The sequence below is a fragment of the Ovis aries genome, chromosome 7 (assembly GCF_016772045.2).
Source record: "Ovis aries strain OAR_USU_Benz2616 breed Rambouillet chromosome 7, ARS-UI_Ramb_v3.0, whole genome shotgun sequence".
Classification (NCBI taxonomy): domain Eukaryota; kingdom Metazoa; phylum Chordata; class Mammalia; order Artiodactyla; family Bovidae; genus Ovis; species Ovis aries.
In genome coordinates this window covers 84,353,511-84,381,160 of record NC_056060.1, presented here as the reverse complement: position 1 = coordinate 84,381,160, position 27,650 = coordinate 84,353,511, and the positions used below count along the sequence as shown (strand labels likewise).

Sequence of the window (27,650 nt, the reverse complement as noted above, 5' to 3'; positions counted from 1 at the left end):
AATCTGAGTGAACTCCAGGAGTTGGTGATGGACAGGGAGGCCTGGTGTGCTGCGATTCATGGGGTCGTAGAGAGTCAGACAAGACTGAGCCACTGAACTGAACTGACAGCATATTCAAAAGCAGAGACATTGCCAACAAAGATCCATCTAGTCAAGGCTGTGGTTTTTCCAGTAGTCATGTATGGATGTGAGAGTTGGACTGTGAAGAAGGCTGAGCACCGAAGAATTGATGCTTTTGAACTATGGTGTTGCAGAAGACTCTTGAGAGTCCCTTGGACTGCAAGGAGATCCAACCAGTCCATCTTAAAGGGAGATCAGCCTTGGGTGTTCATTGGAAGGACTGATGTTGAAGCTGAAACTCCAATACTTTGGCCCCCTGATGCGAAGAGCTGACTCATTCGAAAAGACCCTGATGCTGGGAAAGATTGAGGGCAGGAGGAGAAGGGGACGACAGGATGAATGGCATCACTGACTCAATGGACATGAGTTTGGGTAGATTCCAGGAGTTGGTGATGGACAGGGAGGCCTGGCGTGCTGTGGTTCATGGGGTCGCAAAGAGCTGGACCCGACTGAACTGAACTAATCTCACAATGCCCTTAGGGGTCCACTCTCATTCCATTAGAAAAATACCAAAAAAAAAAGTCAGTGAAGAGAGTCTTGTTTTCACCTATAAATTAAGAATAGAGCTATATAGATTCTTCATCTTTTCCAGCTTTGAAATAACTATAATCTTTAAGACGGAAAGCTCTCGATTAATATTTGAGTGCCTAACATAAGCCAGGCACTGTTCTTGCCATGGGGATACAGCAGCAAATAAAAATAGATAAATATCCACATTCTAGTGAGCAGACAGATGATAAGCAAATAAAATACCGTGGTTAGTCATGCCTCTTTGCAACCTCATGGACTGCAGCCCCTCAGGCTCCTCTGTCTATGGGATTTTCTAGGCAAGGATACTGGAGTAGGTTGCCATGTCCTCCTCCAGGGGCTCTTCCCTACCCAGGGATCAAACCTTTATCTCCTGAATTGGCAAGCGAATTGTTTACTACTGCAGCACCTAGGAAGCCTCTGTTGAATTAAATGGTAGTACGCACACAACAGAAATGAGAAAAGGGAAAAACGAGTAAAAATTGCTAGAAACAGCTTTTCACGCCATGATAAAACGGGATAAAGACTGGAAACTTCGGGGTACCAGTAAGAAGAGACCTGGGGACACAGGTTTCCAAGCCGGCGACACCTGGCGCGCATGCGCATCGGGGTGTCACGGACTGGACTGCGTCCTCCGCGCGGCGCCTCAGAAGCGCATGCTCGCGGGCTCGCGCGTGCACGAGCCTCACGTGTACGAGCCTCACCAGCCACAGAGCGCGTGCCCAGCGGCCGAGGCGGTTGGTATCAGGGGGTTGGGGAGGTACGATTCCAGGTGACTTGGGGTGAAAGCACGCGACCAGAGGACGATTCTGGGAGCTCGTCTACCACTCGAAGCGCCTTGGCGACCGCTGCGGGCCAGCCTTACGGACCCGCCGCGCGAGGGGCCTAGGACGTCTTCCGGCCTACCTTCGGCCGGGCGCCCGAACCTGGGCGGGCCGGGCCTGGGTTTCCGGTTGCCAGCTGGGAGGGCGCGGGGGTGGAGCTTGACTCTTACGGCCGCGGCGGGTGGGGCGGGGGGGGGGGGGGGGGTTGGCGAACTCGACCCTGCTCTTCCTGCAAGCTTTCTCAGCTCTGAACACGGATCAAATCGTCCCACTTGTCACAGGATCCCCGAAAGCCCCGTAATCAGGAAATCGGAAATCGTTGAGTTTTGGGTACCAGTAGGAATAGATACCAAACCTTGACCTCTCATTTTTTGCCGGCTGCAAAGTACATTATCTTAGAAACCATCAGATCTGCAAGTTCTGATCTGCAACCATCAAGATCTGAAAATCAGATCTCTGATTTTCCCCAAGTTTGATAAACAAGCCTTACCACTCGTGAGACGGTCCAGCCCATGCTACTCTCAGCTATGAAGGGAGGGGACCTTTCATTGAACTGTCATTTTTAGCTGCAAGAAAAAGTCTCGTTTAAAGATCCCCTTGCCATCATTATTATTGCTAAGGTAGTTTGGAGCCATCTGTAAAGACCAAAAGAGTATTAATACAAAATAATAAATCATAAGTAGTAATAGGTAAGGGCCTTCTGAAAACTTAGTAATACATGTACAAGATTTAAAAATCAAATGATAAAGGCTTAAAAGGCAAAGGAATTTTCCTGCCGTACCCTTCCCCATTATTAGTCTCTTTCCCCTGAGATAACTATATTTAACCAATGGTAATTATTATAATAATTATCGCTCTTTGATATAATTTGATTTCATTTCCTCCTCTTCCTTCACCCTAATTAGTACAGTGTCTTAACACTTCATTGTAATTTTTTTCTAAAAGTCATGGTTATTGTGCAATGGATAAATGTTATGAAACTAGCTTGGACATTTTTTTCATGAATGATTTCTAGCTAATGTTTCTTAGTGGAAATTAGGCATCTGTTTTTGGTGAAGTGATTGGCAGTTTGAACACTTTAGGGGTCAACTTCAAGTGTGATGATGATTTCACTTAGGGCATTTGGGATTTAGGAGCAGTAAAAATTATGAAATTATGAATGCTGTTTTGGATATTAAATCTGCTGTGCCAAATCTGAGCTGTTTGATCTTCCTAGAGATCAGAAGTATAATTTTTGTTTTGTTAATAAGAGATTTCATTTATCTCAAATATTTCTTTATAATGCTTGAGAGAAATGGTTGATGCCGTGTAACTCTGAAGCTTTAATTGTGTGTGTGTGTGTGTTTTGTCTTCCTCCCGTAGGCAATTATTTCCAGTCAGAAAAGGGAACCACTGCCTGGCATTCTCACCAGCTTTCTACCTGCCATGATCAAATGCTTGTCAGCTGAAGTACAAGCTAAATTGCGTTCTGGTTTGGCTGTATGCTCCTTAGGCCAATGTGTTGAGGAGCTTGCCCTCAACAGTATTGATGCTGAAGCAAAATGTGTGGCTGTCAGGGTGAACATGGAAACCTTCCAAGTTCAAGTGATAGACAATGGATTTGGGATGGGGAGTGATGATGTAGACAAGGTGGGAAATCGTTATTTCACCAGTAAATGCAACTCTGTACAAGACTTGGAGAACCCAAGGTTTTATGGTTTCCGGGGGGAGGCGTTGGCCAGTATAGCAGATATGGCCAGTGCTGTGGAAATTTCATCCAAGAAAAACAAGTCGATGAAAACATTTGTGAAACTGTTTCAGAATGGGAAAGCCCTGAAAGCTTGTGAAGCTGCCTTCACTCGACCAAGTACCGGGACAACAGTCACTGTATATAATCTGTTTTATCAATTACCTGTTAGGAGGAAATGCATGGATCCTAGACTGGAGTTTGAGAAGGTTAGGCAGAGGATAGAAGCTCTGTCACTCATGCACCCTTCCATTTCTTTCTCTTTGAGAAATGATGTTTCTGGTTCCATGGTTCTTCAACTCCCTAAAACGAAAGACATATGTTCCCGATTTTGTCAAATTTATGGACTGGGTAAGTCCCAAAAGTTAAGAGAAATAAATTTTAAATATAAGGAGTTTGAGCTTACTGGCTTTATCAGCTCTGAAGCACATTATAATAAGAATATGCAGTTTTTGTTTGTGAACAAGAGGTTAGTTTTAAGGACAAAGTTGCATAAACTCATTGACTTTTTATTAAGGAAAGAAAGTATTATATGCAAACCAAAGAGTGGTTCTGCCAGTAGGCAAATGAATTCAAGTCCTCGGCCTAGGTCTAACCCGGAACTCCATGGGATCTACGTAATCAATGTGCAGTGCCAGTTCTGTGAGTATGACGTGTGCCTGGAGCCAGCAAAAACCCTGATTGAGTTTCAGAACTGGGATACTCTTTTGGTTTGCATTCAGGAAGGAGTAAAAATGTTTTTAAAGAAAGAAAAATTATTTGTGGAATTATCAAGTGAAGACATTAAGGAATTTAGTGAAGATAATGATTTTAGTTTATTCAGTGCCAGTCTTCAGAAGCAAGTGTCCTCTGATGAGAAGTGTGGCCAGGTCAGTTTCCAAGAAGCATGTAATAATATTTTGGATTCCTATGAGATGTTCAATTTGCAGTCAAAAGCTGTGAAAAGAAAAGCTCCTGTAGAAAACATAAGCACACATAATTCTAGGGATTCGGAAACTATCAGAAAAAAGACAAATGATTCATTTTTGTACACTTACAAATCCGATGGGCCAGCCCATTATAAAATGGCAGAGTCATCTTTGCAAAATGAAGACAGTGCTTGCTCACACTCAAGGAACTTAGAACAAGACACAGCTGGAGCATCAGAATCAGGAGAAAATAAGAAACATAAAAAATCTTGCTTGGAACATAACTCTTCAGAAAATCCATGTGGAACCAGTTCAGAAATGTGTGGAAGCCCTTTTCAGACATTATATCACTTTGAGGGGAGTGGAGAAGATCTAGAAATACAAAAAGTAAGTACTGCTGTTAATAGCATGGCTGCCAACATCCTGGAAAATAACAGAATTCAGAATCAACCAGAGAGATATAAAGATGCTACTGAAATGAAATGCCAACCTCTGTCTTTTGAGACAGCATTATCAGGAGAACCTAGTGCTCAGAGAGAGGAAGAGAAAAGAAAAAAACCTAGTGCTTGTGGAAGAATAAATGTTTTTCATTATGGACAAGTTAAATTATGTTCTACTGGCTTCATAACTCATGTGGTACAGAGTGAGCAAACTAAATCAACTGAAACAGAACATTTATTTAAAAGTTATGCTCAACCTGGTCCTGTGAGTGCCAAAGAAACATTTAGAAATAGAACACACCATTCAGTTAAGATTCTAAACAGCAAAGATTTAACCAGCACTTTAAGTAAAGAATTTGCTCAACTGCCCAACAAAAGTCTGTGCAGCACAGATCGAAGTTATGAGCTAGAGAACAAACATACAGCAGCTTATAAAAATTTTGCTATTTTTCAGGAAAGTAGTAAAAAATCACACACAGGTGGCTTATTACTCGACACATCCTCTTTCTCTTGGGGTAGACATGTTTCAGATGGTAGTAAGAAAACCGACAAGTTGATTGGTCCTGCCAAACCCATACCTCATAAGAAGCTAAGCTTAAGTTCACAACTAGGATCTTTAGAGAAGTTTAAGAGGCAATATGGGAAGGTTAAAAATCCTCTCAATACTGAAGTGGAGGAAAATAATACTTTAGAAATCACTACCAATCTCAGTCCTCAAGTTGAAGCTGACATTCCATGGAAAGACAAAAACCACTTAGACAACTCTGACATCTGTGAAATCACTACTATGAAATATAATGATTCCAATAGTAGTTGTCAACCAGTAAATCACATGTTTTCTTCAGAAAAGTTTCCATTCTCCAAGGAAGATCATTGTTTGGAACAACAGATGCTTTGCTTAACAGAAAGTACTGTAACTCTACAGGAGTTACCTCATTTTAACAGTAAATTTTTGGATGTTGAGAAGTCACCTGAATCACTAGCCTCTAAATTATCCAGATTGAAGGATTCCGAAAGAGAGACTCCAAGGATGGATGTAAGTCATTTTAATGAATTGCCACAATTAGATTCCAGTAGGAAAGATGGTGACTTGTCCAGTGGGTTAACCCTAGATTCTTGTAAGTTATTTAAAAATGAGCATAAAAAACCAGAAAGTGACAACATCCCAATGTCAGACTCTGTCACACAAAGTAATCTCTTCAGTAAAGACAGTGAAACATATTCTAACAACAATACCACTGAGAAGATACCAGGAAATCCTTTGGTTCTGCCCTATGACCATGCTACAGTTATCAGTAAGGATTCAGATGTTCTTATAGCTTCAAAACAACAGATTGGAAGTCCTTTCTCTATGAGCAGAATGTTAATGAGTCGCATGGAAGATTCCACAGCTGACCAAAATGGAACTTGTTTTCAGAGTGAGGAATCCATAGCCATAGCAAGAACTTGTTCTGAAAATGAAGGGTCCAACATATGTTCTTTGGATTGGCAGCAGCATTTTGATGTAACTCTGGGAAGAATGGTTTACATCAACAAACTAACAGGACTTAGCACGTTCACTGCTCCTACTGAGGATGTTCGGGCCGCTTGTACTAAAGACCTGACAACTATGGCTGTGGATGTGCTACTGGAGAACGGTAAGTATATGGCATTCACTGGCATGAATGCTTTTGAAGGTGGAAATAATGGCTGAGGAGTAAGATATTATTCAAAGAGATTTTATCAGCAGATAGAACATTTTGAAGTTTAATTATAAAATGTTTTATTATATATGAAAACTCTCTAGGTTCAGTATTATTTAAACATAAAATTACAATGAAAGAATGATATAGAATGGAACTGCAAGTATATTTATCTATGGGTGTATGTGTGTACAAGAGGATGAGACAGTGTTTAATGAAAATGGTGCTATTGATAGTTGAGAAGAGCTACAGTGTTTTCCTGGGGACTTCCCTGGTAGCTCAGCTGGTAAAGAATCTGCCTGCAATGCAGGAGACCCCAGTTCGATTCCTGGGTTCAGAAGATCCTCTGGAGAAGGGATAGGCTACCCACTCGGTATTCCTGGGCTTCCCTTGTGGCTCAGCTGGTAAAGAATCTGCCCGCAATGCAGGAGACCTGGGTTTGATCCCTGGGTTGGGAAGATCTCCTGGAGAAGGGAAAGGTTACCCGATCCAATATTCTGGCCAGAGAATTCCATGCACAGTCCATGGGGTCTCAAAGAGTTGGACACGACTGACTTTCACTTCACAGTGTTTCCCTTCCCACTTTGCCCTCTCTCCCAAACATGCAACTCTAAGAAGTTTGTCTTTAAAAGCACCTGCAATGCCAGTGTGGTATTTTTCTGGAAGTTGTTCTCTGCACCTCTCCCAGGTAAAGGACTAGAATGATTCTTGTAGTCATCCTAGATTTCCCAGTAAAATCTATGGCTCAGTATAGTCGTATATTTATAAACTTTAAAAAAAAAAAAGGACTTGACCATAAATTTTTTGGAAGGTAGGTTAAGTTTGTATTTTTATAATCATACTTTTCAAATGTACTTTATTATAATGTATATGCTAATAATCTTGGTCTGTATAAGTGGCCGTTATTCAGGAAAACAATAATGTGGCTTTTAGATCAGACCACAAGGCCACATCAGAGCCTAAGCTAGGACTCTGAGTTCCCAGGTCTCAGTCAACATTAAAAGTGACATTGTTTTGGCAGCATGTTGAGAGCCAGATGTTGGGAGATGGTAAAACTGATTTCCATCTGGCAGTAATCTTGGTTTTGCATCAGAAGGGCAAACATTAAATGTTCATCTGTATTAAGTCTTGAATGTTGCAAAAGAATGTAAATTGTATGAAGGTAGTTCCAAATTAACTTATCATTTCTCCCTAGGATAAATATCTCTAGCAGGAGGCTCTGATTCATTTAAGGTTAAATAAGACTTTTATTTTTCAGTGGTTTCCAATTATTTTCCCTTGTGAAAAAAAGTAATCATTGTAGTAACTTTCAAAGAATTAAATAGAAAAAAACCCTTTTCTTAATACTGCTCCTGAGACTATCACGTGGCTCTTAAAGGCTCGTGTTTTTCAGCGTATGTAGTTTTGTGTCCTGATTTATACTGAATGCTAATCAAAGGTAAATCTAAGGCCCTGGCACCTCATCTTTCTGAAATACAATTGCTTCTGATATGGTGACAAAAAATAACTGGATATTATTAAACTGAGATGGTTGTTTCTAAAACAAAAGGGGGGAATCTTGGCTGGCCATACTGAACATGAACATCTGTTCCTGTTAAATAAATCTACATGTCTAAAATGCTTCAACCTACTTAATTTCTGGATTAGCATGTCATGTAGTGAACCTTTGAGAGTCATGTTAAGTCAGAGATTCATAATGATAAACTAAGTATTTGGGATCTAGGAGCTAGTTCGAAGAAAAATGGCTTCTAAGCACCCTCCATACAGAGGTGGGTGAGGGTTGGCTGCTGCTGCTGCTGCTGCTGCTAAGTCGCTTCAGTCGTGTCCGACTCTGTGCGACCCCATAGACGGCAGCCCACCAGGCTCCCCCGTCCCTGGGATTCTCCAGGCAAGAACACTGGAGTGGGTTGCCGTTTCCTTCTCCAATGCATGAGAGTGAAAAGCGAAAGTGAAGTTGCTCAGTCTACCATTCTGTGAATGGCTGGTGTGTAGCAGGACATTTAGGACATGGTTGAGCCTCATGTAAAAGGTTACATGAGATGAACTGTTAAGAGGTAGATTTAACTGCACAGAAGAAAGGCTCTACAAAGGTAATTTTAAGGAGTGGTTGTCAGGTCTCCAGCCCTGGTAGTTATTTTTCTTTAAAATGTCTTCAACTCTGTCCTTTCTATTGACACTGACACAACTTTATTTCACCTCACACTTTTATTATTCTTAGTTAATCTCTTTCCATTTTTTTGTCCAACAGATTTGTCTTTTTGAAATAATAGTTTCATCATGTTTTACTCCTGTTTGAAACTATCAAATTCGACATTGTCTCTAAAACTCAAATCTGATCATTCTCAGAGAGGAGGGCAGAATTTGGGTGACATCTTACTGGATATTGGAATTTAAACTGAAAACTTTTCATTCATTCATCTCTTTATTTATTCACTCATTTGTGATCCACACCATGCTTGGAGCTGCTGCATTGCATATTGACTGGCTTTGCTTTCAGTGGTCCACGGACTATTAGAGAGGACAACCATCCAAACGTATTACTAGGATGAGGTAAATGTTATAATAGACACGTATTGCAAAAAAGAGTATGTCCATTGGGGATCTTTTCTAGGTCTTCATTCTGTCTGGTATGGATGGGTAATAGGACTAAGCACTAGGGCAGATTCCTAAATTAGCAGAATAATTTCATTTAAAAAACTGCTGACTCAATCTAGTGTTTACTAGTCTGCCTTATGTCTTAATTCATTTTGTACAGAAAGAGATTTTATTAAACTATTATTTTAATAGTGTATATTTTGAGTTCAAATGTCTAGTTTTTTTCTTTTTTATATTTAGGATCTCAGTACAGGTGTCATCCCTTTAGAAGCGACCTTGTTCTTCCTTTCCTTCCTAGAGCTCGGGAAGAGAGGACTGTGATGAGACAGAATAACAGAGGTAGGGGCATTAGCAGGGATTGCCAGAACACCTAGTACATACTGTGCCACCCAGCTCAAGGAAAACAAAGCAGGGCTGTGTTGTTGAGCTTGATCAGTGCCAGCTGTGCCTTCCTGGAACCAGGAATTCCCTGTGGTCCTGTTTCACAGCAGAACTAAGTTAATTCAGTGCATGCATTTAGATCAGAAATTACTTTTCCAGACAAGGTCAATGCTGGTTGATTAGGCACAGTCTGTGGTGTCTTGTGATTGAGAAAAATGTTTCTTATTTTTAAAGATTGGCGTTGACTCCATTTTGCAGTAGTTTTATATAAGCAAAATTCTTATCTTCAAAAAAAAACCCTGCATTTATCATTTTACTTTTCGTTGTTTCTGAAAATAGATAAGGTATATTTTTACCTAAAAAAGTGGGGCTACTCATTTGAACCAGTTTCTTGTGGACTTATATTCTGAAATATCTCTTGAAAATAGTTTATAGAAAAAGCTATAATGCCAGAAGAACAGTTGTAAACCCTAGTGTAAGAAATAACAGATAAAAACAATTTAGAGATACAGCCTACACTTCATATGTGCAGAATATGGGAACACGGTGTCTGATCTTTGGTCTTGAGGCCGCACCGCACCAAGCATGAGACACCATGCACCCTCTTCGCTGAGGCTCTTGATGCCAACTTTACTTGTCCCCTTTTGCTCTAGCTACTGGGGACGATGCCTTTGGTCCTGAATCGCTTCAGTCTTTGTTCTCAGAATGGGACAATCCAATATTTGCCCGTTATCCAGAGGTAGGTCTGCAGCATTTATTCTTTGCATGTTATTTTAAAATTTGAATTTCATTTAAATTGGGGGTGGGCATGAATGACTATATTGATTTGTAATTATGAAGGGAAAGTGAGCATGTTTCCAAATAATGTATTTGGAAATTAATATTTAACGTAGAGAGGAAGAATCAGAATTCATAGCAGTTTGGAAGCTTGGTCACTTTGGATGATACTTTAGACCTGTGTCATCAGTGTGTGAATAGTGAATGTGTTTACCGCTCTCAGAAACCCTGACTTGCAGCTTTGGCCAAGTATTTAGGGTGATGGTAATAAAAACTGTTGTCATTAGACAAAGCAGTGACTCTTCTGCTCTGGACCTGAATCTTCATCACTGGACCTGAGCATGCATCCTCCTCAGTGGGTGATCACACAGGCGCTCTGTGTGTTGCAATGAGGGTGGAGAGTGGATGAGCATTTGTTACTAATTCATCAGTTAAGATGTCTTTAAGGACATGCTTATGAAGCACAGGCAAATTGTTATTCTGAAAGAATTGGGTTTTTGTCAGTAATTTTGTATATAAACAAAAATTATTATTCAAGAGTAAAAATTCATAGAGCCCTTTGAATTTTTATAAGTTCCCTGAATTCAACCCACCTCTAATAGGTTCTGTGAAAATGAATGTTATTAAAGCACTTTGAGATCTTTGGTAAAACAGTTCTGCAGACATAAAAGATTACAACGTAAATGACATTTGTTCTGGGTTTTTCTAGGTTGCTGTTGACGTAAGCAGCGGCCAAGCTGAGAGCCTAGCAGTTAAAATTCACAACATCTTGTATCCTTATCGTTTCACCAAAGAAATGATTCACTCAATGCAGGTAAAATGTTGCCTTTGAAATCTCATTTATATATATATTATATATATATATAGCCTAAGCTAGGCTAACTCATGTGAAATTGGATTTACTTAATGCTATAGACCACCCTGATCAAGGCACATGTGTTCTTTTTAATCTTACTGAAACTTTTATCATCAGAAGAAAAAGCAAAGGACTAATTATAATTGCTGTTGTTCAGTTGCTAAGTCATGTTCGACTCTGCAACCCCATGGACTACAGCATGCCAGGCTTCCCTGTCCTTTACTGTGTCATAGAGTTTGCCTAAACTCATGTCCCTTGAGTCGGTGATGCCATCAATTAAAAAAAAAAAAAAGTATCCTTAGTTGGGTGAGCAAGTTTGGAGTGATGAATTATGGATTCAGGCACACAGTTTCAAGGATTATATATTGACTTTCTTTTTTTTTTTTATATTGACTTTGTAGACTGACAGTAATTTATAAGTCAACTAAGTAATGTGGTTGACATAAATTTGGGCTTTCTGGTGGCTCAGACAGTAAACAGTCTGCCTGCAATGCAGGAGACCTGGGTTTCATCCCTGGGTTTGGAGGATTCCCTGGAGAAGGGAATAGCAACCCACTCCAATATTCATGCCTGGAGAATTCCACGGACAGAGGAGCCTGGTGGGCTACAATCCATAGGTTGCAAAGTTGGACACAACTGAGCAACTAACACTTACTTAAGTAATGTAGAGACATTGTCCTTAAATGTGCAATGATGCCCCTTTTTAAATGGCCCTCTATTGTATGAGGCTACAAATGACATGGCTTAGGAGATCCCAGATTGAGAAGTTAACACAAGGGACCCTTTTTCTAGTTTGCCCTCTCTCTACACCACTCAGGCTGTCCTGATCTTCTTATTTTCAGTATGGAAACGAATTAGAAGCTGAGACCAATCTAGGTAGAGGGGAGCTACCAAGGTCTGCAGCCACCAGTGGCTGTTAACTTACTGCCTTAATGTACCAGCTCCTACAAAAATGGTTTCCACTTTTTGTACACATTTTTTGCATACATTTTACAAATTTTTTTCAGCTCTATTTGTTAGCAGTCTCTGGTCATATTAATAATTCCCTGGTCACATTACCTGTTATTAAGAGTCCTTCTGTTGGGAACATTTCAAATCTACTCTGAAGTTTTATTAGCACAACCCTATGAGTTGCTTCAGTCTGTTCCCTTGTAGTCTTTCCTTTTGTCTTCTAGTTGCTCTACATGTCTATTCTTTATCCTTCCTAATGATGAACCTTGAACTCCTGCAGGTTCATCCGCACCTCTCCTCAGTCTTAGATATGAATGTTATAATGCAAACAACTTTAAGTGCGATTTTGTCTCTCTCTATGTAGATAAGCCATTGTTAACTTATATTTAGTACTGTTCCACTTACTTGAATGTATGGCAGGTTCTCCAGCAAGTGGATAACAAGTTTATTGCCTGTTTAATGAGCACTAAGACTGAAGAGAATGGTGAGGCAGGTAAGAATGGGGTTAGTCTTAGTGACCAGCTGGTCTTCTGACAGTCTCCTTTTAAGGTTATTTTTTATACATGATAGTTTCAGTGATTTGGCCAGATTAGGGAAAACCAATCTAAATTATGAAAATATATCATGAAACAATAGTTTTAAAGTACATGTAGTTTTATGTACATACACATAGATGTGTGTGTGTGTGTGTGTGTGTGTGTGTGTATGTGTGTATATGATACATGTTAAATTATTAAGAATGGTTACCTTGGGAGTGAGAATAGAAATGGGCAAAGGGGAAATTTCATCTTTTACTCTTTAAAATATTTTATATTCTCTAAATTTTTAATAATGTTTTAATACAATTGCTTTATAATAATAGAAAGTTTATATGATGACCTCTGTTAGGTTTATGAAGAGTTAACATATAATCTCTTGGTGACCTGCTTTAATAAAACAATAATTTGTAAATAAAAACATTAACTCATTCAACAGATATTGATTGAGTACCTACTGCATGTGAGGGACTCTGCTAGAGGTATAATGGTGGGACACAATCCACATGCAAGAGGAACAGATAGTTACACACACATTAACATTTTAACCCTAGTGTTATGGAGGAGAGAAACAAGATGCTGTGAGAACCTGTGTTAGGAGATTTGATTTAGTGAGGAGGTCAGAGAAGGTTCTGTTGGTAAAGAGAGATCTGAAGTATAAGTTAACTAGGGAAAGAAGGGAGGGAGAAGTATTCTGGGCAGAGGGAATAACATGCAATTCATGCTTCCCTCTCCTTCAGTGAGAGGAAGCCGGGCAAGCCCTTCCTTGTGTGAGAGCAAGGAGAGGGGCTAGATACGTAGGTCACAGCCAGATCTTAAAGGCCATTTACAGGTGCTGTCTCTATCCCAGTTCCAATAGGAAACAATTGAAGGCTTTTTGCTTTATTTTTTATCATTTGTTTTCACAGTGGCATGTGTCACATCACATTCGCTATTGTTTTTTTTCCCAGCTGTGCTGGGTTTTCATTGCCATGAGCAGACTTTTCTTGTTGGGACTCGCAGGGTTAGTTGCCCCATGGCATGTGGGATCTTATTCCCCGACCAGGGATCGAACCCCTGTCCCCTGTATTGGCAGGTGGATTCTTAACCACTGCGCCACCAGGGAAGTCCCCACATTTGCATTTTGAAAACACTGCTCTGGCTATAGTGTGGAGTGTGGAGCAGGTGTGGAGGCGGAGACCTGGTAGCTGCAGAGAGAGTGTTAGGAGGACGTTGCAGTATCTAAGAAATGATGGGGAGGTAGCCTGGAGAGAAAGATATTTAGGAGATGAGTCAGTAGACTCGGTGATGGATTGGACATAGGGAAGGGATATCAAAGAAGACTCCTGGTTTTCTGACCTCTGTAGCTGGATGACGCTACAGGACCAGGCTGAAGAAGAAGCAGGCAAGGAGGGTGAAAATCGTGAGTTTGGTCTGAAATACCTTTGAAATGTTCAAGAATGTATCAGGAATGTGGTTGGATATTACACCTCTAGCAGAGACTCCGAAATCTGTGACATGGAAGAGAGACTAGGGAGAGTGAAAGCTTTTTTTTTTTTTTTTTAAACTGGGAGCACTTTGAGCTATTTACAAGGAATGCTAGATCCTGTCAGGTTCTGGAAAAGGCCTGAGTGCCTGAGAGTCCTGAGCACCCCTGTAGGAGTTAGCATCTGATAGGTAGGCCTGCAGGAGAGAGCTTCTGAAGTTTGAAAGTGGTTCATTCTCTTTGCTTTTCAAAATGTTCTCTTTTGTTACAGTATACATTTATTTGATAAATATCATTGTAGATCATAGGGGTAAAGTAACCAAAAATTATCATAATTATCATAAATGTAGAATTAGTAAATGTCAAAATCTAGTAGTCTTACTATTTCTAGAAAGTAAATAGATTTTTTTTCTAAATATTTGATTACCTGAAATTCTTTGTTGTTTAATACCAAAATGGCATCTGAGATGGGTATAGCCACCAAATCTCCAGATATTTAAATGTCTCTTGCAATTCCAGGTTGTTACTATGTTGATTGGCTTCCATCAGGGAGTATGTATTAGATTTTAAAAAATTTTTTAAGTCAAAATGAGTTTTTATTGCTCATGAATACCAAAAGCAACCTATTCCTATAATTGCCTTAATTTTATTTTAATATTTTCACTAATCTTTGTAATGGACATAGAATTGTTTTAAATTATAGTGAAATTAGTGCCATATAATGGCATTTTTATTGCATGTTTTTGCCTATAATTATGATACTCTAAAGAATAAGGATTCACTCATTTATTCTATAAATACTTATTGAGTGCCTGTGATGTGCTTGGTGCTGTTGTACATGCTGGGAATATAACACAAAAATCCTGTCCTTACGAAGCTTCTATTCTGTTTAAATATCAAAACCATAGCTCTGACACGAGTAAATTACTTTTCGTATATTTTGCTCCATTCAAGGAGTGGAAAATGTCATGAACATTTGGTAGACTGTAAGTCTTCCCTCCAGAGTAAGGTGCAGGATTGATTTCTTAGAGTTCTTTTGACTTTTGGTAATTTACACTGGTTGTAGTTTTGAGTTTGAGGTTACTCCCTCATAATTTATTATTTATTCCATTGTTTTGCCCAATACAGGATGTTCAGTATTCATCACAACCAGCTGCAATTCCTCCTATCCTCAAAGGAGCTTAAAATTCAGCATTTGGGGGCCTGTTATGTGGTGGAAAATGCTGTCAGAAAAATTACATAATCTTTTTTTTTAAGTCTGAAGCTCTTATGCCATGAATTTCATGGTGTCATAGAAACAGGTTTTTTTTTTTTTTTAATCTTATTAGTAGAAACAGGAAAAACAGACATTATCTGGTTTGATCAAATTCAAGAGGAGAACTCTTATTTCAGTATAATCAGGAACAATAAGTGTCAGCCCTTTGGCTAAAAGTAATAAAATTACGAGGTAAAATGATGTACTAATGTCATCGAGATCAGTCCTCCTGTCAGTGAGAAAAGGATTTCCCTGTAGGTTTGGATTTGGGGTCAGGACAATCTGTTTCCTCTGTTGCACTTGAGAGAGTAAAGCCTACTTACTTAAAAATCAAGGTCAGTAAATGACATCACATGGGAGTTTGCTAGACTTGCCCAATCTCATGTCCCATTCCTAACCTACTGAATCAGAATCTGCCTCTTAGTAAGATCCCCAGGTGACTTGTCTACTCTTCAAAGTTTGTGAAGCCTGAGTCTAAAGCAAGGCACACTGTGACCTGGGGGCCAGATCCAGACCGTTGTTTCTGTAACATCCAGGGTGATAAGAATGGTTTTGTTTTGTTTTTTTTAATTGACATGTAGTTAATTTACGGTGTTAACATTAGTTTCAGGGGTACTACATTTTTAACTAGTTGAAAAAATGCACAGGAAGAGTTATATTTTTTAACACATTAAAATTATATGAAATTCTATGGCCAATTCATGTTGATGTATGGCAGAGGCCATCACAATATTGTAAAGTAATTATCCTCCAGTTAAAATAAATACATTTTAAAAAATTCTATGAGGTTAATATTTCAGGGTCTATAACATTTATTGCATCACAGCTACAACATTCACAGATCGTCTATGGCCGCTTTGGTTCAGAATGAATATTTGAATAGTTGTGTCAGAAACCACGTGTCCCAAAAGCCTAAAATATTTATTGTCTAGCCTTTCACAGAAAAGAAATTGCTGACCTCTGATCTAAAGTGTAGTAGAATTACACTCTTCATAGGTTCTGGAGTAGCTTGCAAATCAAGGTCAGCTGATTAAAAAATATGTAGTTTAATGATCCTTCATTGTATCAAATTTGAATTAAAAGAGCAAAGTCAGTGTTTAAACATTAAATTCACACATATTTTAGAAATGAAATACTAAAGAACCAAAGAGTTTCTCATCAGAGATACATTTGTTTTAGTTTTTCCCATAATACTTGTTAGGAAATAAAAGCAGCAGTTGTTACTACATAGTTTGTATGCTTCTCTTATGCTCACGTTGTTAAATAGTTTGGATTAACCTTTCCTCCCTCAACACAACATGATTATTTTCATCCTGACCTGAGAATTTGAAACCCAGTGGTGCTTGCTGGTCTTCTAGGTGGAAACCTGCTAGTCTTGGTGGACCAGCACGCTGCCCACGAGCGCGTCCGACTGGAGCAGCTGATCATTGGTAAGGATCTGCTGAGGCCCAGGAAAGATTCGAGACTCCCCAGCAGAATTAATGGACCTGAAAGAGTTTGCCTAATGGTCACTGTGGTGAAAAAGATGAATTGTATGTTTAAAAAAAAAAGAAAAAAAAGCTATAAAAAAATGAAGCTGAAGCCTGTTGGAGTGGCTTTTACAATTAAGAAAATGTAGTAGTTCACTTTACTAAATCAAACCTGTGGATCTTACTTACATGGTCAAAGGCATATTTGCCATATACTTAACCATCAGCCCTAAAAATTAGGCTACTTTATTACGGCATTCAGCACAAAGATATGCCCCTCCACGTGCCAATGTGATTGTGGTTTATCTTCACAGTTCATTACGCAGAGACCAGCAGCAGCTCAGAAGGCCCAATATATTTTGTTTCTATTTTAAAATTTAATTTGTTTTTGAATAGGTATTATAATTGAACAGGTTCCAGTCTGAAAGGTACACAAAGGGAATAAAATAAGGTTTCTTTTCTACTCTTGTCCTTCATCGCACCTAGTTTCTCTCCCCAGAGGCAATCTGCGTCACTAATTTGTTACATATTCTTCCAAAGTCAATATGTGCTTTTTAATTTTTGCTACCCATTTTTCTCATCATGAGGCTGTGTGTCCCCAAGATGATGAAAAATACCCAGGAAATTGTTACTCCTGTGGTCAAGTAATAAAAAAACCAAATGGGTGAAGACTCAGGAGGTATTTCATGGACTAGAATGGCAATGATGTTACTTTTCACTTTTCCTTAGAAAATGAAGATGTAAGAGTTTGGAAAGATACAGTAAAAGCAGTGTTAGAAAAATTCACTTGCTATAGGCCCTGGACCATTTGAGAATAGTAGTAATTCTCATCAGGGTCTGGGCAGTCCTCCTGGAGGAAAGGAGGCGCCTTGAGCCTTGGGTTGTGTGTGCTGTGCTGTGCTTAGTCGCTCAGTCGTGTCCAACTCTTTTCAACCCTATGTACTGTAGCTTGCCAGGCTCCTTTAACCATGAGATTCTCCAGGCAAGAATACTAGAGTGGGTTGCCATGCCCTCCTCCAGGGGATCTTCCCCAATATTAGTCAACCTCTGTTATTGAAACCACATTTGTTGACTGCCTACCGGATCACTTGCATTGTTCATTTGAATGTAAGATTTAAGTCTTATATTTCTTATTTAAGAAAATACTGCTAAAATGAGTAGACAAACTAGATATTTACTAGTTTGACTTTAATAATGGAAATTCAGAGCCTAAAACCGATCATTGAACATGCTGCTAAGCACTATAATAATCCCATGACTGTATCTTCATTTTTATCTGAATCTGGAAGACTTCAGCTTCTTGCTCTTAACCTATTCATCTTTCTCCCAATAGATTCCTATGAGAAACAACAGCCACAAGGCTTTGGTCGAAAAAAATTACTGTCTTCCATCGTAAGTCCTCCACTAGAGATAACAGTGACAGAGGAACAAAGGAGACTCTTACGGTTAGTACCACCCTGAGGATGTGATGTAGCTGAGGTGCATCCTCACAATAATCCTGTGAGGTATAGACGTGACTATTGTTCCTTTTCTCAGGTGAGGTTTACATGACTTGTTCAAGGTCATAGCAAATATTAAGTGATGGAGCAGGCACTCAGAGGCAGGTTGTCTGACTCCAAATGCTGTTCTTTCCACTATATCACAGCTGTTGAGTAAAGGATACAGTTTCCCTGATAATTCTTTCCAGAAGTTGGCTTAAAGTACTCTTACCATTCCTTGCAACAGCCAGTATTTATGTTGTGCTGTTTCTCAAAGTGAAGTTACTGCAGTAATTGCTTCTATTCTGCTTTGCCTTGGTGCATTCTAGATTCTTAGTTTTCATCACCATAATCGTACTGGGAAGAAAGTGAAACCCCAGGCCCCAAGGAAGGGGCAAATCATATAATGAGTCATAAGGTAGGGTATTTTCCTACTTTGGGGTGGCATAGATTATTAGAAATGAAAAAGAGAGAATTGTCTCTAAATTTATTTAATATGGGGAATATGAGACTGCCAATAAATCTTTTTCTCTGGGGCATAATTTATATTAGAGGCAGATCCATTTGTTTACATCCCGTTAATCAGAACTTCTCAGTTCCTGGGGCTGTTAATTACCTCCCTGCTTTAGTGCTGATTCAAAACATTCTCAGCCCTTTTATTTGTGCCAAACTTCTTTAAGTGCCAGCAAGGAGTAGTTAGCAATCCCTCAGCGGAGAATAAAAATTCAGGAATAAGACACAGAAGCAAATTGATTCAGTGGAAAAGAGGGGAAAAAATAAAGGTTACTATAATTCAAAAAGGAAATTTGATAATAAAATCCCAAACAACCACAAATGTGAGGAAAACAGTGCAAGTTTTAAAGCTCATGGCAGCTTTTGAGAAACTATCAAGTATTTGGAACCAGGACTGAAATGTGAATGAAGTAGCTGTTTTACATTTGAGGTTCTCTTTAGGTGTTACCACAAAAATCTGGAAGATCTGGGCCTTGAAATTGTATTTCCAGACACCAGTGATTCACTGGTCCTCATAGGAAAAGTACCACTCTGTTTTGTAGAAAGAGAAGCCAATGAACTTCGAAGAGGAAGATCTACTGTGACCAAGGGCATTGTGGAGGTAAGACACAGCTGCAGATGCCGAGAAAACGGCTGCTTGCTAATAACCTCCTCCTTTGTTTAGAAATTCTCTATATTCATCTTTTATTCAGCAAGCATTTATGAAATACCTGCTGTCTGCCAGGTTCCAGAGATTCAAAGATGAATTAGCTCAAGGTGAGGAAGGAAATTTAAATTATACTGCAGTGAAATTTGGCCAGCAGAGGCATGTTCAAAAGTGTTATGGCAATACAGAATATTTACTGTGCCCAGGAGAGTGGAGGTCAAGGAAACTGTCAAAAGAAAAGCCTTTTTTTATTTGTTTTAGGAAAAGTCTTGTAGAACAGTGGGAGCCTGCCAAGTATAGAAGAGTGGAGGTCATTCTAGACAGATATCAGAGACTTGAAGCAGATCCTGTGCTTAAGGAGCTACCAATACACATGGCTTGTATTAAGATATACACAGGATAGTGGTGGGCCTAGATGAGCCTAGATAGGTGGTCAAGGCCAACTCATCAAGGAATTTAGCATATTCAGCTAAATAGTTTGCATTTTATCCTGTAGGCAGCCAGTGAAGAAGAGTAAAGTATACTTTAGCATTGCACTTTAAATACTTAATTTTTTTTAAAAACAATCATGGTTTATTTTGTATTTGTTGTCTTTTCTTTCTTGTTTTCTATTAAAGTTTCCTTTATTTCTCTTGTTTTCCCCTCTCCTGGTTTAGAAGGGGAATTTTAACTTGCATACGTAACTCAGTTTAACAGTAATTTGTTCTTCTGTTCTCTTCCTAAGCTATACATAAAATCACCACCTTTTATCTTCCAGCCCCCTTCTCCCACCTGTCCTTTTTTCATGGTGTCCTTTTTTTATTCATTGTGATTTCTTAATTGCTTCTTTAGCTCTTTCAGTTTGGAACACAAGCAAATCCACATCAACTCAGTCTATCATTTTTTCCAGATACCCGAATTACTGTAGTAACATCTGAAAACAAAAGGTAGAAGATAGATTTGGTGGATAAACTGTGGGATAGGTGGATATAGGGGAGATTTGAGGTGGAGAGCAGCTGAGGAGCTAGTGCCCTGGTGCCTGTAAGACAGGATGAAGCTTTGACTTAAGCCAGCAGCAATGGGAATGGGGAAGAGAGACATATATGGAACATAACCTGGAAGGCAGCATCGAGAGGACCTGGTGATCAAGAGAATGTAAAAGAGAAAGAGGAGAAAAGATAGGTAATGATTCTGAGGGTTCTCACTTGGTTGACTGGAGGAATGGCGCTTTTGACAGAAAAAGGAAATGGAGGAGGAGAGTACCCTTGGCTGAGAAGTTAGACCATGAGCCTTCAGATGAAGATGTGCACTGGATAGACAGGCCAGATCCAGCACTTGGGAAATAATTCGGGCTGTAGTATCTGTTTGGGAGTTAACACTATAGAGTGATATGGCCCTTGAACAGCATCGGTTTGAACTGTGCAGGTCCACAGATACACAAATTCTTTTAGAAAAATATACCCTACCCTACTGCAGGATCTGCGGTTGGTTGAGTTCCCAGATGTGGAGGTGCGTCTATGGAGGGCTGACTGTAAGGTGATACAAGGATTTTCTCCCGTGAAGGGAGCTGGTGCTCCTAACTCCTGCATTGTTCAACTCCTGTGATGGTCAACTGTTTACATTTTGATACTATCAAAAGCTGGAAAAGCATCTAAAGGACACGAGATTGTTCCAGGAGAATATGAAGTAGAAAAAGAGAGCAAAGTGCCTGTGGAACACCAGCATTCAGGGTGTATACGTTTTGGCAACAGTCTGGAATGCTAGTGCTAAAAAGAAGAGCCCGTAAAGGATGACTGAAAATATTTGAGAGAAGGAGGAGGAAAATCAGGGAAAAGTAATATTGCCACCGCCAAGAGAAGTTTTCAGCAAGAAGGGAATGGTCAACAGTGGCCAGAGAGTAAGGCCTGAGGGTTGGATTTGGCTTCGGGGGACACTGCCTGCCTTGAGGAACCCGTTCTTAAGGGTGGGCAGGAGTGAGCGGAGGGGGAGCTATGGAGGCCGCTCTCCTAAGGACTCTGGCTACGCACAGAAGAGATGGGGCAACAGCAGAAGGTAGGGGTGTCAGGAAGTACGGGGCAGGACACCTGTGGAGGAAAGATTTTTGTTTCTTGTTGGACAGGAGAGACTTGAGCAGGTGTGTCAGCTAAGCATGAGAAGACATTTGAGAGGCCAGCTGACGGGCCAGCTGTGGGATCACCTTGACTTGAGCCTTCCCAGAATTGTCCTTTGATCAGACCACCTCTGCCCGGCTTTCAGCAGGGGCCCCTTTCTCCCTCCACAGCTTATTTTCTCCAAGGCTTCTCTTCCAAACTGTCTTAAATCCAAGAGATAGGATCTGCTCGAATCTTTTACTGTAATTCAATCCTTAAGTATTTAACGAGAAAATTATAATAAAAACTTTCCCTAAAGTGACTTCAAAGACGACTGGTAAGAAGTTTACCTCAAACTGAAACAGGGCTTATGGTTTCAGCAAATCTTGATTATGTTAAGTCAGGCTGATCAGGAGAGATTTTGTTGATTCTGAAAGAAGCTGGAAAAGTTCTGGCATCTTGAAGAAGAGGTAGTTACTTGGATCCTAGCAGTTGAAAGATCAAACTAAAACATCTTTCTATAAAGTTCTACCCTCCAGCTTAATGCATGTGCCTTTTAAATATTATTCAAATTATCTAGCATTAATTGAACCCCTGAAATATGAAATGAACAGAGAGTAAGATCCATTTCCCCTTCCCCAGGCTTACAGACTAATATTTTACAACTCCCAGATAGATAAGCAAAAGAGAGAATAGCAAAGAAGTTAGGATTTGATCTGTAACCACACTAAATTTTGTTAGTGGGTCAGGTATAATGAGACATCCATTTAGGTTTGTTTGGGAAAATGCATGGCTTTTAAAAAATACATAATATCTACCCTCCTAGTTCTTGGTAACTGCTCATTTATAAGTATGGTGTCCTAGTGTCTAAATGAGAGATGCAAGAGAATTTTCTGAGTCTGGTTTAAAAAGAATCTATCATGTTATAATCTTGGGAAGCTAATTTTTTTTTTTTTCGCTGTACCACTTGGCTTGTGGGGTCCTATTTCCCCAACCAGGGATTGAACCCAGGCCCCAGCAGTGAAAGCACTGAGTCCTAACCACTGGACCACCAGAGGATTCCCAGGAAGCTAATTTATACATTTCTAGGAGTAAAGAAATCCTGTGTTTTCTTATAAAGAAATTATTAAATGTGCCATATCGCAAAACAGTTTTTAACCTCCAGAGGTTAAACAAATTAGTAACATGAAATAGTGTCTGCTTTAAATTTCTTTAGTCCTTCCATAAACATAAACATCTGCAGGGATATTCTTACTGCAAAGGCTACCCTAGGGACAGAGATATGCAAAGGAGAAGAAATTTCCCAGCAAAATGCCTCAAAGAGTAAGCTTTTTGACCTGTAGGGACTTATTGCACACACAAAAAATGCCTGTGAGAACTAACTACTTGTGTCTCTGATATCGAAGCACGTGTTACACTGAGTGCGCAGTTGTGTGGGTGACTGTTGTGTATTCTGTTTATGTGCCATATTAAACATGTTCTAGCCGAGATAATAAACGCAAACAGACAACCTCGTAGTGAGAAAGCTCCCTGATATTGAGTCAAGTCATTAGGCTGCCAGTTACATATCCTCATGAGTTGATGAGCGATCTCTGGAGAAAGCTTCAGTGGCTAAATATATTCTCTACTCAGTAAGAGTTCTTTCAGTTGTCTTGGTATTTCATGTTCAAAGTGCCTTACAACAAATACATTATTTGTATCTAAGTGCTGTATTGCCAGAGCTCTTTTCTTCAAGAGACATATTTTTAAAGAAGGAAATTGGGATATTTTGTTAACTATCAAAGGGCAGTTATAACATAGCAACAGATTCATGTCTGTTATCCTTTTCTCTTTGTAGGAGTTTATTCGAGAACAAGTGGAGGTAAGCTTTACTCTTATTTTGGGGTTCCACACAGAGGCACCACACACAGAAGGCTCCACTGTTACACTGGCTTTCCCATTAATAGATGTGTTTATGCATTAGCTACTCCAGACCACAGGAGGCATCCAAGGGACTTTACCACTGACCGTCCAGAAGGTGTTGGCATCCCAAGCCTGCCATGGTAAGACTCTCAACACCCCAGCTGTTGAGTGCCTTTGCATGCTAAGCACTGGCAGGGTTCAACAGTTATGAAAGAAGTAGAAGGCACAATTATCTTCTGCCTCTTGAAAGGTACAACTTAGATCAAGAAACAATACATTTAAAATGAATCCTAGAAAATTATTTTTACAAAGCAAAATTTGTTGTTGTTGTTGATTAGTCACTAAATCATGTCCAACTCTTTGTGACCCTGTGGACTATAGCCCGCCAGGCTCCTCTGTCCATGGGATTTCCCAGGCAAGAATACCAGAGTGGGTTTCCATTTCCTTCTCCAGGGGATCTTCCTGACTGAGGGGTTAAACCCACGTCTCTTGCATTGACAGGCAGATTCTTTACTACTGAGCCACCAGGGAAGCCCACAAAGCAAAATACCAACATATATAGTGGACCATAATGCAGGCTGACTTATATGAGTAGAGGAGTAACTGGCTCCTAGCGGAGATGCATTTTGAGTCAAGTTTTGAATGAGCTGAAGGACATGGATTCAGAGGAAGGGAAGGTTTAGTACAGGGGAGAAAACAGCCTGTGCAGAGATCATCCAAAGGCAGAAACAAATTGGTTATATGAGGAGCAGCAAAGTATACCAGGAAATTAGGCTGGTAAGGAAGCATACAATCCTAGAAGGTCACAACGAAACCGTTAGACCTTATACAGAAGGCAAGAATCATTGAGGGTTCTTGAGTAGGGTAATATAATAAAATAGAGAAAATGGTGTTGGAGGAACTTACTTTAGGGATCACGAATCCCCTGCAACTCTCATTTGACCTCAGTGGGGTCTCCACTCCAGACACCGTCTCCCTCCATTTGATCTCCCCCCAGCACCCCATCAACCTTCCCCTCTCTTCACTTCCTATCTTTTCTGGCCTTATAACCTCAGTCCCTCATTAGTTTGTCTCCTGCAAACACCATAGCTCCCTTCCCCGCTTTATCCTATCTTTACTCCTCGTATCTACTCCATCCCCAGTTTGATCATCTCTACCTGCAAAGTGTGCCTTCAGTGTGTCTAATGCGACCTGCTTTCACTGCCGCCCCTCGTCCCAGGACTCAACGATTCTTCTGCTGTGGAGTCCTCTGGCTCAGTCTTACCATATCTGTCCTGGTTTCCCTTCAAGCCATTCTTCCCACAACACCCAGAGGAGTCTCCTTGAAACATAGCTCCGAGAGTGTCATTCTTCTTAAAAAGGCATGACAGTGGGCCCCATTGCTCTGAGGATGCCCATCTTCCTCTCTGCTGCAGCCTGCAGGGGTCTTCAGCGCTTCTCACATTTCTCTCCACCTTGCCCTTCACACTCCAGCTGGCTTCCTTGGTCTTGGTCTTCTGTGCTAAATTCTGCACTGGCCTTTTTCCTCTGTCTGAAATGCCCTTCTGCTCATTATTCAGTTAGCCGTCTTTTTCTTAACCGAAGGTCTCAGATTAAATATCATTTCACCACAAAAGACTGGGTTTGGTCTTCCTGTTATATATTCTTTGATTTTCTATATTTTATAGTACTTAGTAATTTTAATTATTGTATAACTGTTTGTTTAATGTTTATCTCACCTGTTAGAGAGTAAGCTTTCTGGGGGTGGTGATCATCCATCTCATTCATTGCCTGGAATAGCTCCAGCACAGAGTAGATACTTAATATTTGTTGACTGAGTAAATTACTGTAGGCATAAAGGCAGTTTCTGACAGTATGAGAGTTTAGAGTAAGAAGATTATGACAGAAACAAAAAAATCAGCAAATAAAATGAACATTGTAGGGAAACAGATATCTTGGTGACACACTGGCTCTGGATGGAAGATAACCTTGATTTCACACACTTAAGAAGTAAGCAAAAATATTGCTCTTGCCTCTCTGAGAAAACTCTGAAGGCAAAGTCCTAACAAGTTAAGGAATACCTGTTGCAGGGATTAGAAAGACAATTGACTCCATAAGGAAAGCTGAGAGACAAGTCAGTCCTGAAGCCTTAGTTTCATCCATGGACGTAAAGGCCAATTTCAAGCAGTATTAAAGTCATATGAAAGAAGCCTAGGAATCATGTGTCTCTCCCCAGATATTTAGCTCTAACCCAGGGCCAGCATGGGTTTTACACCGTACACACCATACCCTGGCTTCTGTCTTTTGTTTAGGGGCCATTAAGTTTAATGATGGCCTGAGCTTCGAGGAGAGCTGTCGCCTTATTGAAGCGCTATCCTGGTGCCAGCTGCCGTTCCAGTGTGCTCATGGCAGGCCCTCCATGCTGCCATTAGCTAACATCGACCACTTGGAGCAGGAAAAACAGGTACAGAAATGACTTAACAGGAGACTAGCTCCTGTGATCCAAATGTAATCTGTCTTAATCCTTTCCCCGATACAAGATTTTGAAAAATACTGGAAGTTTTTTTGGAAGTCTCACCATTTCATCTTCTAGCTCAAATTCAAAATGGAGTTTAGGCAGAACTATCTGATTATACATATGATGCCTTCATATTTTTTAAGCTTAACACATGTACAGACTGACGCATCCGTTGCCTACCAGCTCTAGGTTTTCTGAGACAGAGAAGTTCTCTCTGGGACCACAGAAGGTTGGCCAAAACACAGCAAATTCGTTGCTGGCAAATGTAGCCTGAAGAGCTAGTCGCTTAACAGTATTGGATTGGCCAAAAAGTTCATTTGGGTTTTTCCCATAACATCATACAGAAAACCCCGAATGAACTTTTTGGCCAATCCAATACTTGCTGGAAATGGTAGCTATCTCCAGGGATCTCTAGAGTAATGATTTGAGGATCAGGCAAGGAACCAAGCTTAGGAGATTTTCACATTATGCTTTGGCCCTGATTACTCAGCAGTCCAGAAACGATGATGTGGATAATTCAATAAAGGCAGCAAGTGGTTTAAATTAAAGAACATTTCTATCCTTGTTATAATCTTAAATGAAACAGAACACGAGAGCATAATAGGAATGAATGTCCACTTTCCAAAATCTTTTATTTTGCTTACCTTTCCTGCTGAGGGCTGTAAAGTCTGTTCTTGCATGAAGTTTTCAGGTACTAATGTTTTCTGATTCATCTAGTCCATTTTACTCCATTAAGAACTTTTTGTTTCATATGACAATGGAAAAATGAATGAAGTTTTGTCCCCATTCCCAAAGAGATGTGCCTCTAGACTTAGTTTTCAGTCCCGCTTATCCTAAGGAAATCTAAAATCTTTTCTGAATCCAGAAACTAGAAATCCAAACTAATGTGAGTAGCCATAATTAGGAAATACTTGTAAGCTCCTTGGCTTTCCATACTGGTAATTGGAGTTATTCTTTTTCTTCCCACAGACTAAACCCAATCTTGCTAAACTTCGCAGAATGGCTCAGGCCTGGCATCTCTTTGGAAAAGGAGAAGGATGTGATGTAGGGCAAGGCCTGCAGGCATCCATGCCTCCTTGTGAGCTGCCAAGAGAGCAGAATTACTCTCTGTAAGGACCCAAAGGGATGCTGACTGTAGGCCTTTGAGCAGAGAGCATGAGCAACAGACACCAATCGGGTCTTGACTGAATGGGCCTGGGGCCCTGATCAGCATCTCCATCTTCCCTGAGCAGGTGATCCCTCCAGTTGAGGAGCCAGATGGATTTCAAGCCTAAAGACAGGTCATTCATTGGCATCCATGGACACAGGAGGTTGCCTTCTAATGTCTACATTTTGTAATTTATAAAGGGGATAAAATTTAATGACTAATTGTCTGATTGTCTGGTTGGTTTGTTTGCAGAATTTGGGGGTAGTGGGATGGGGGTTTTGGGGTTTTTTTGCCACTTTTTCGAGCCTCATAATTTGCACTCATGTGATCACCTGATGCTGAACTCCCTTCCCCTCTGGCCTCCTCCACTGCCCGCTGCTGCTGCTTCACATTCTGCATCTCGGCCTTAAAAGAGTTTCTCCAAGCTTGTTAAAAATGTGCCTGGCAGTCTTCCACCAGGCCTGTAGTTAGATTATTTTAAGGATAAAAGCAATTGATAAAGAGAAGCAAGGACAAGGATGGAATAGAGAAACTGTAAAGCCCTGCTCCTGGTTTCTTGTTTGTTTTATTGCCTCCTTAAAACCTTTCAGGCAGGCACAAGCCCACTGTGGCTGGAGCTGCGCCTCAGGCGGACACAGGCCCTCAGCTCTGCAGCCTGCCTCTGCCTGCGAGGGAGCTGTCAGCTCCCTCTGTCACATGCTTGTTGATCACATGAAAATTCTAGAAACAGGTCCCCTGACACCTAAAAATGTTGGAACTGTATTGGTGAGGGCTGTGGCCTGTGGTGATGTAATAAAATCACAGATTCAAGTGGATGAAAAGGGGAAGATCATGAGTGCCAGGTTTAAGACTTGGCTGTGGTTCTGCAGTTGCCTCCAGCTGGTT

The 27,650-nt window shown here is 40.3% G+C and overlaps 1 protein-coding gene across 9 annotated transcripts; it reads left to right on the top strand.

The window, feature by feature from the left end:
* The first annotated feature begins 1,335 nt into the window (after positions 1 to 1,335).
* Positions 1,336 to 26,986, top strand: MLH3 (mutL homolog 3). 9 transcript variants are annotated; one of them, XM_027972038.3, is made up of 13 exons: positions 1,336 to 1,385; positions 2,835 to 3,549; positions 9,064 to 9,162; positions 9,858 to 9,943; positions 10,691 to 10,795; positions 12,209 to 12,281; positions 16,403 to 16,474; positions 17,847 to 17,958; positions 18,946 to 19,105; positions 23,057 to 23,080; positions 23,183 to 23,261; positions 25,413 to 25,564; positions 26,588 to 26,986. In XM_027972038.3, the coding sequence occupies exons 2-13, from the start codon at positions 2,898 to 2,900 to the stop codon at positions 26,729 to 26,731; spliced, it is 1,758 nt and encodes a 585-aa protein (XP_027827839.1). In that variant the 5' UTR covers positions 1,336 to 1,385; positions 2,835 to 2,897; the 3' UTR covers positions 26,732 to 26,986. The 9 variants fall into 9 exon arrangements, with proteins under 9 accessions (XP_027827839.1, XP_012037446.3, XP_060274658.1 ...); XM_012182056.4 differs by having other exon boundaries at positions 2,835 to 6,183; XM_060418675.1 differs by having other exon boundaries at positions 1,336 to 1,408.
* The last annotated feature ends 664 nt before the right edge of the window (positions 26,987 to 27,650 follow it).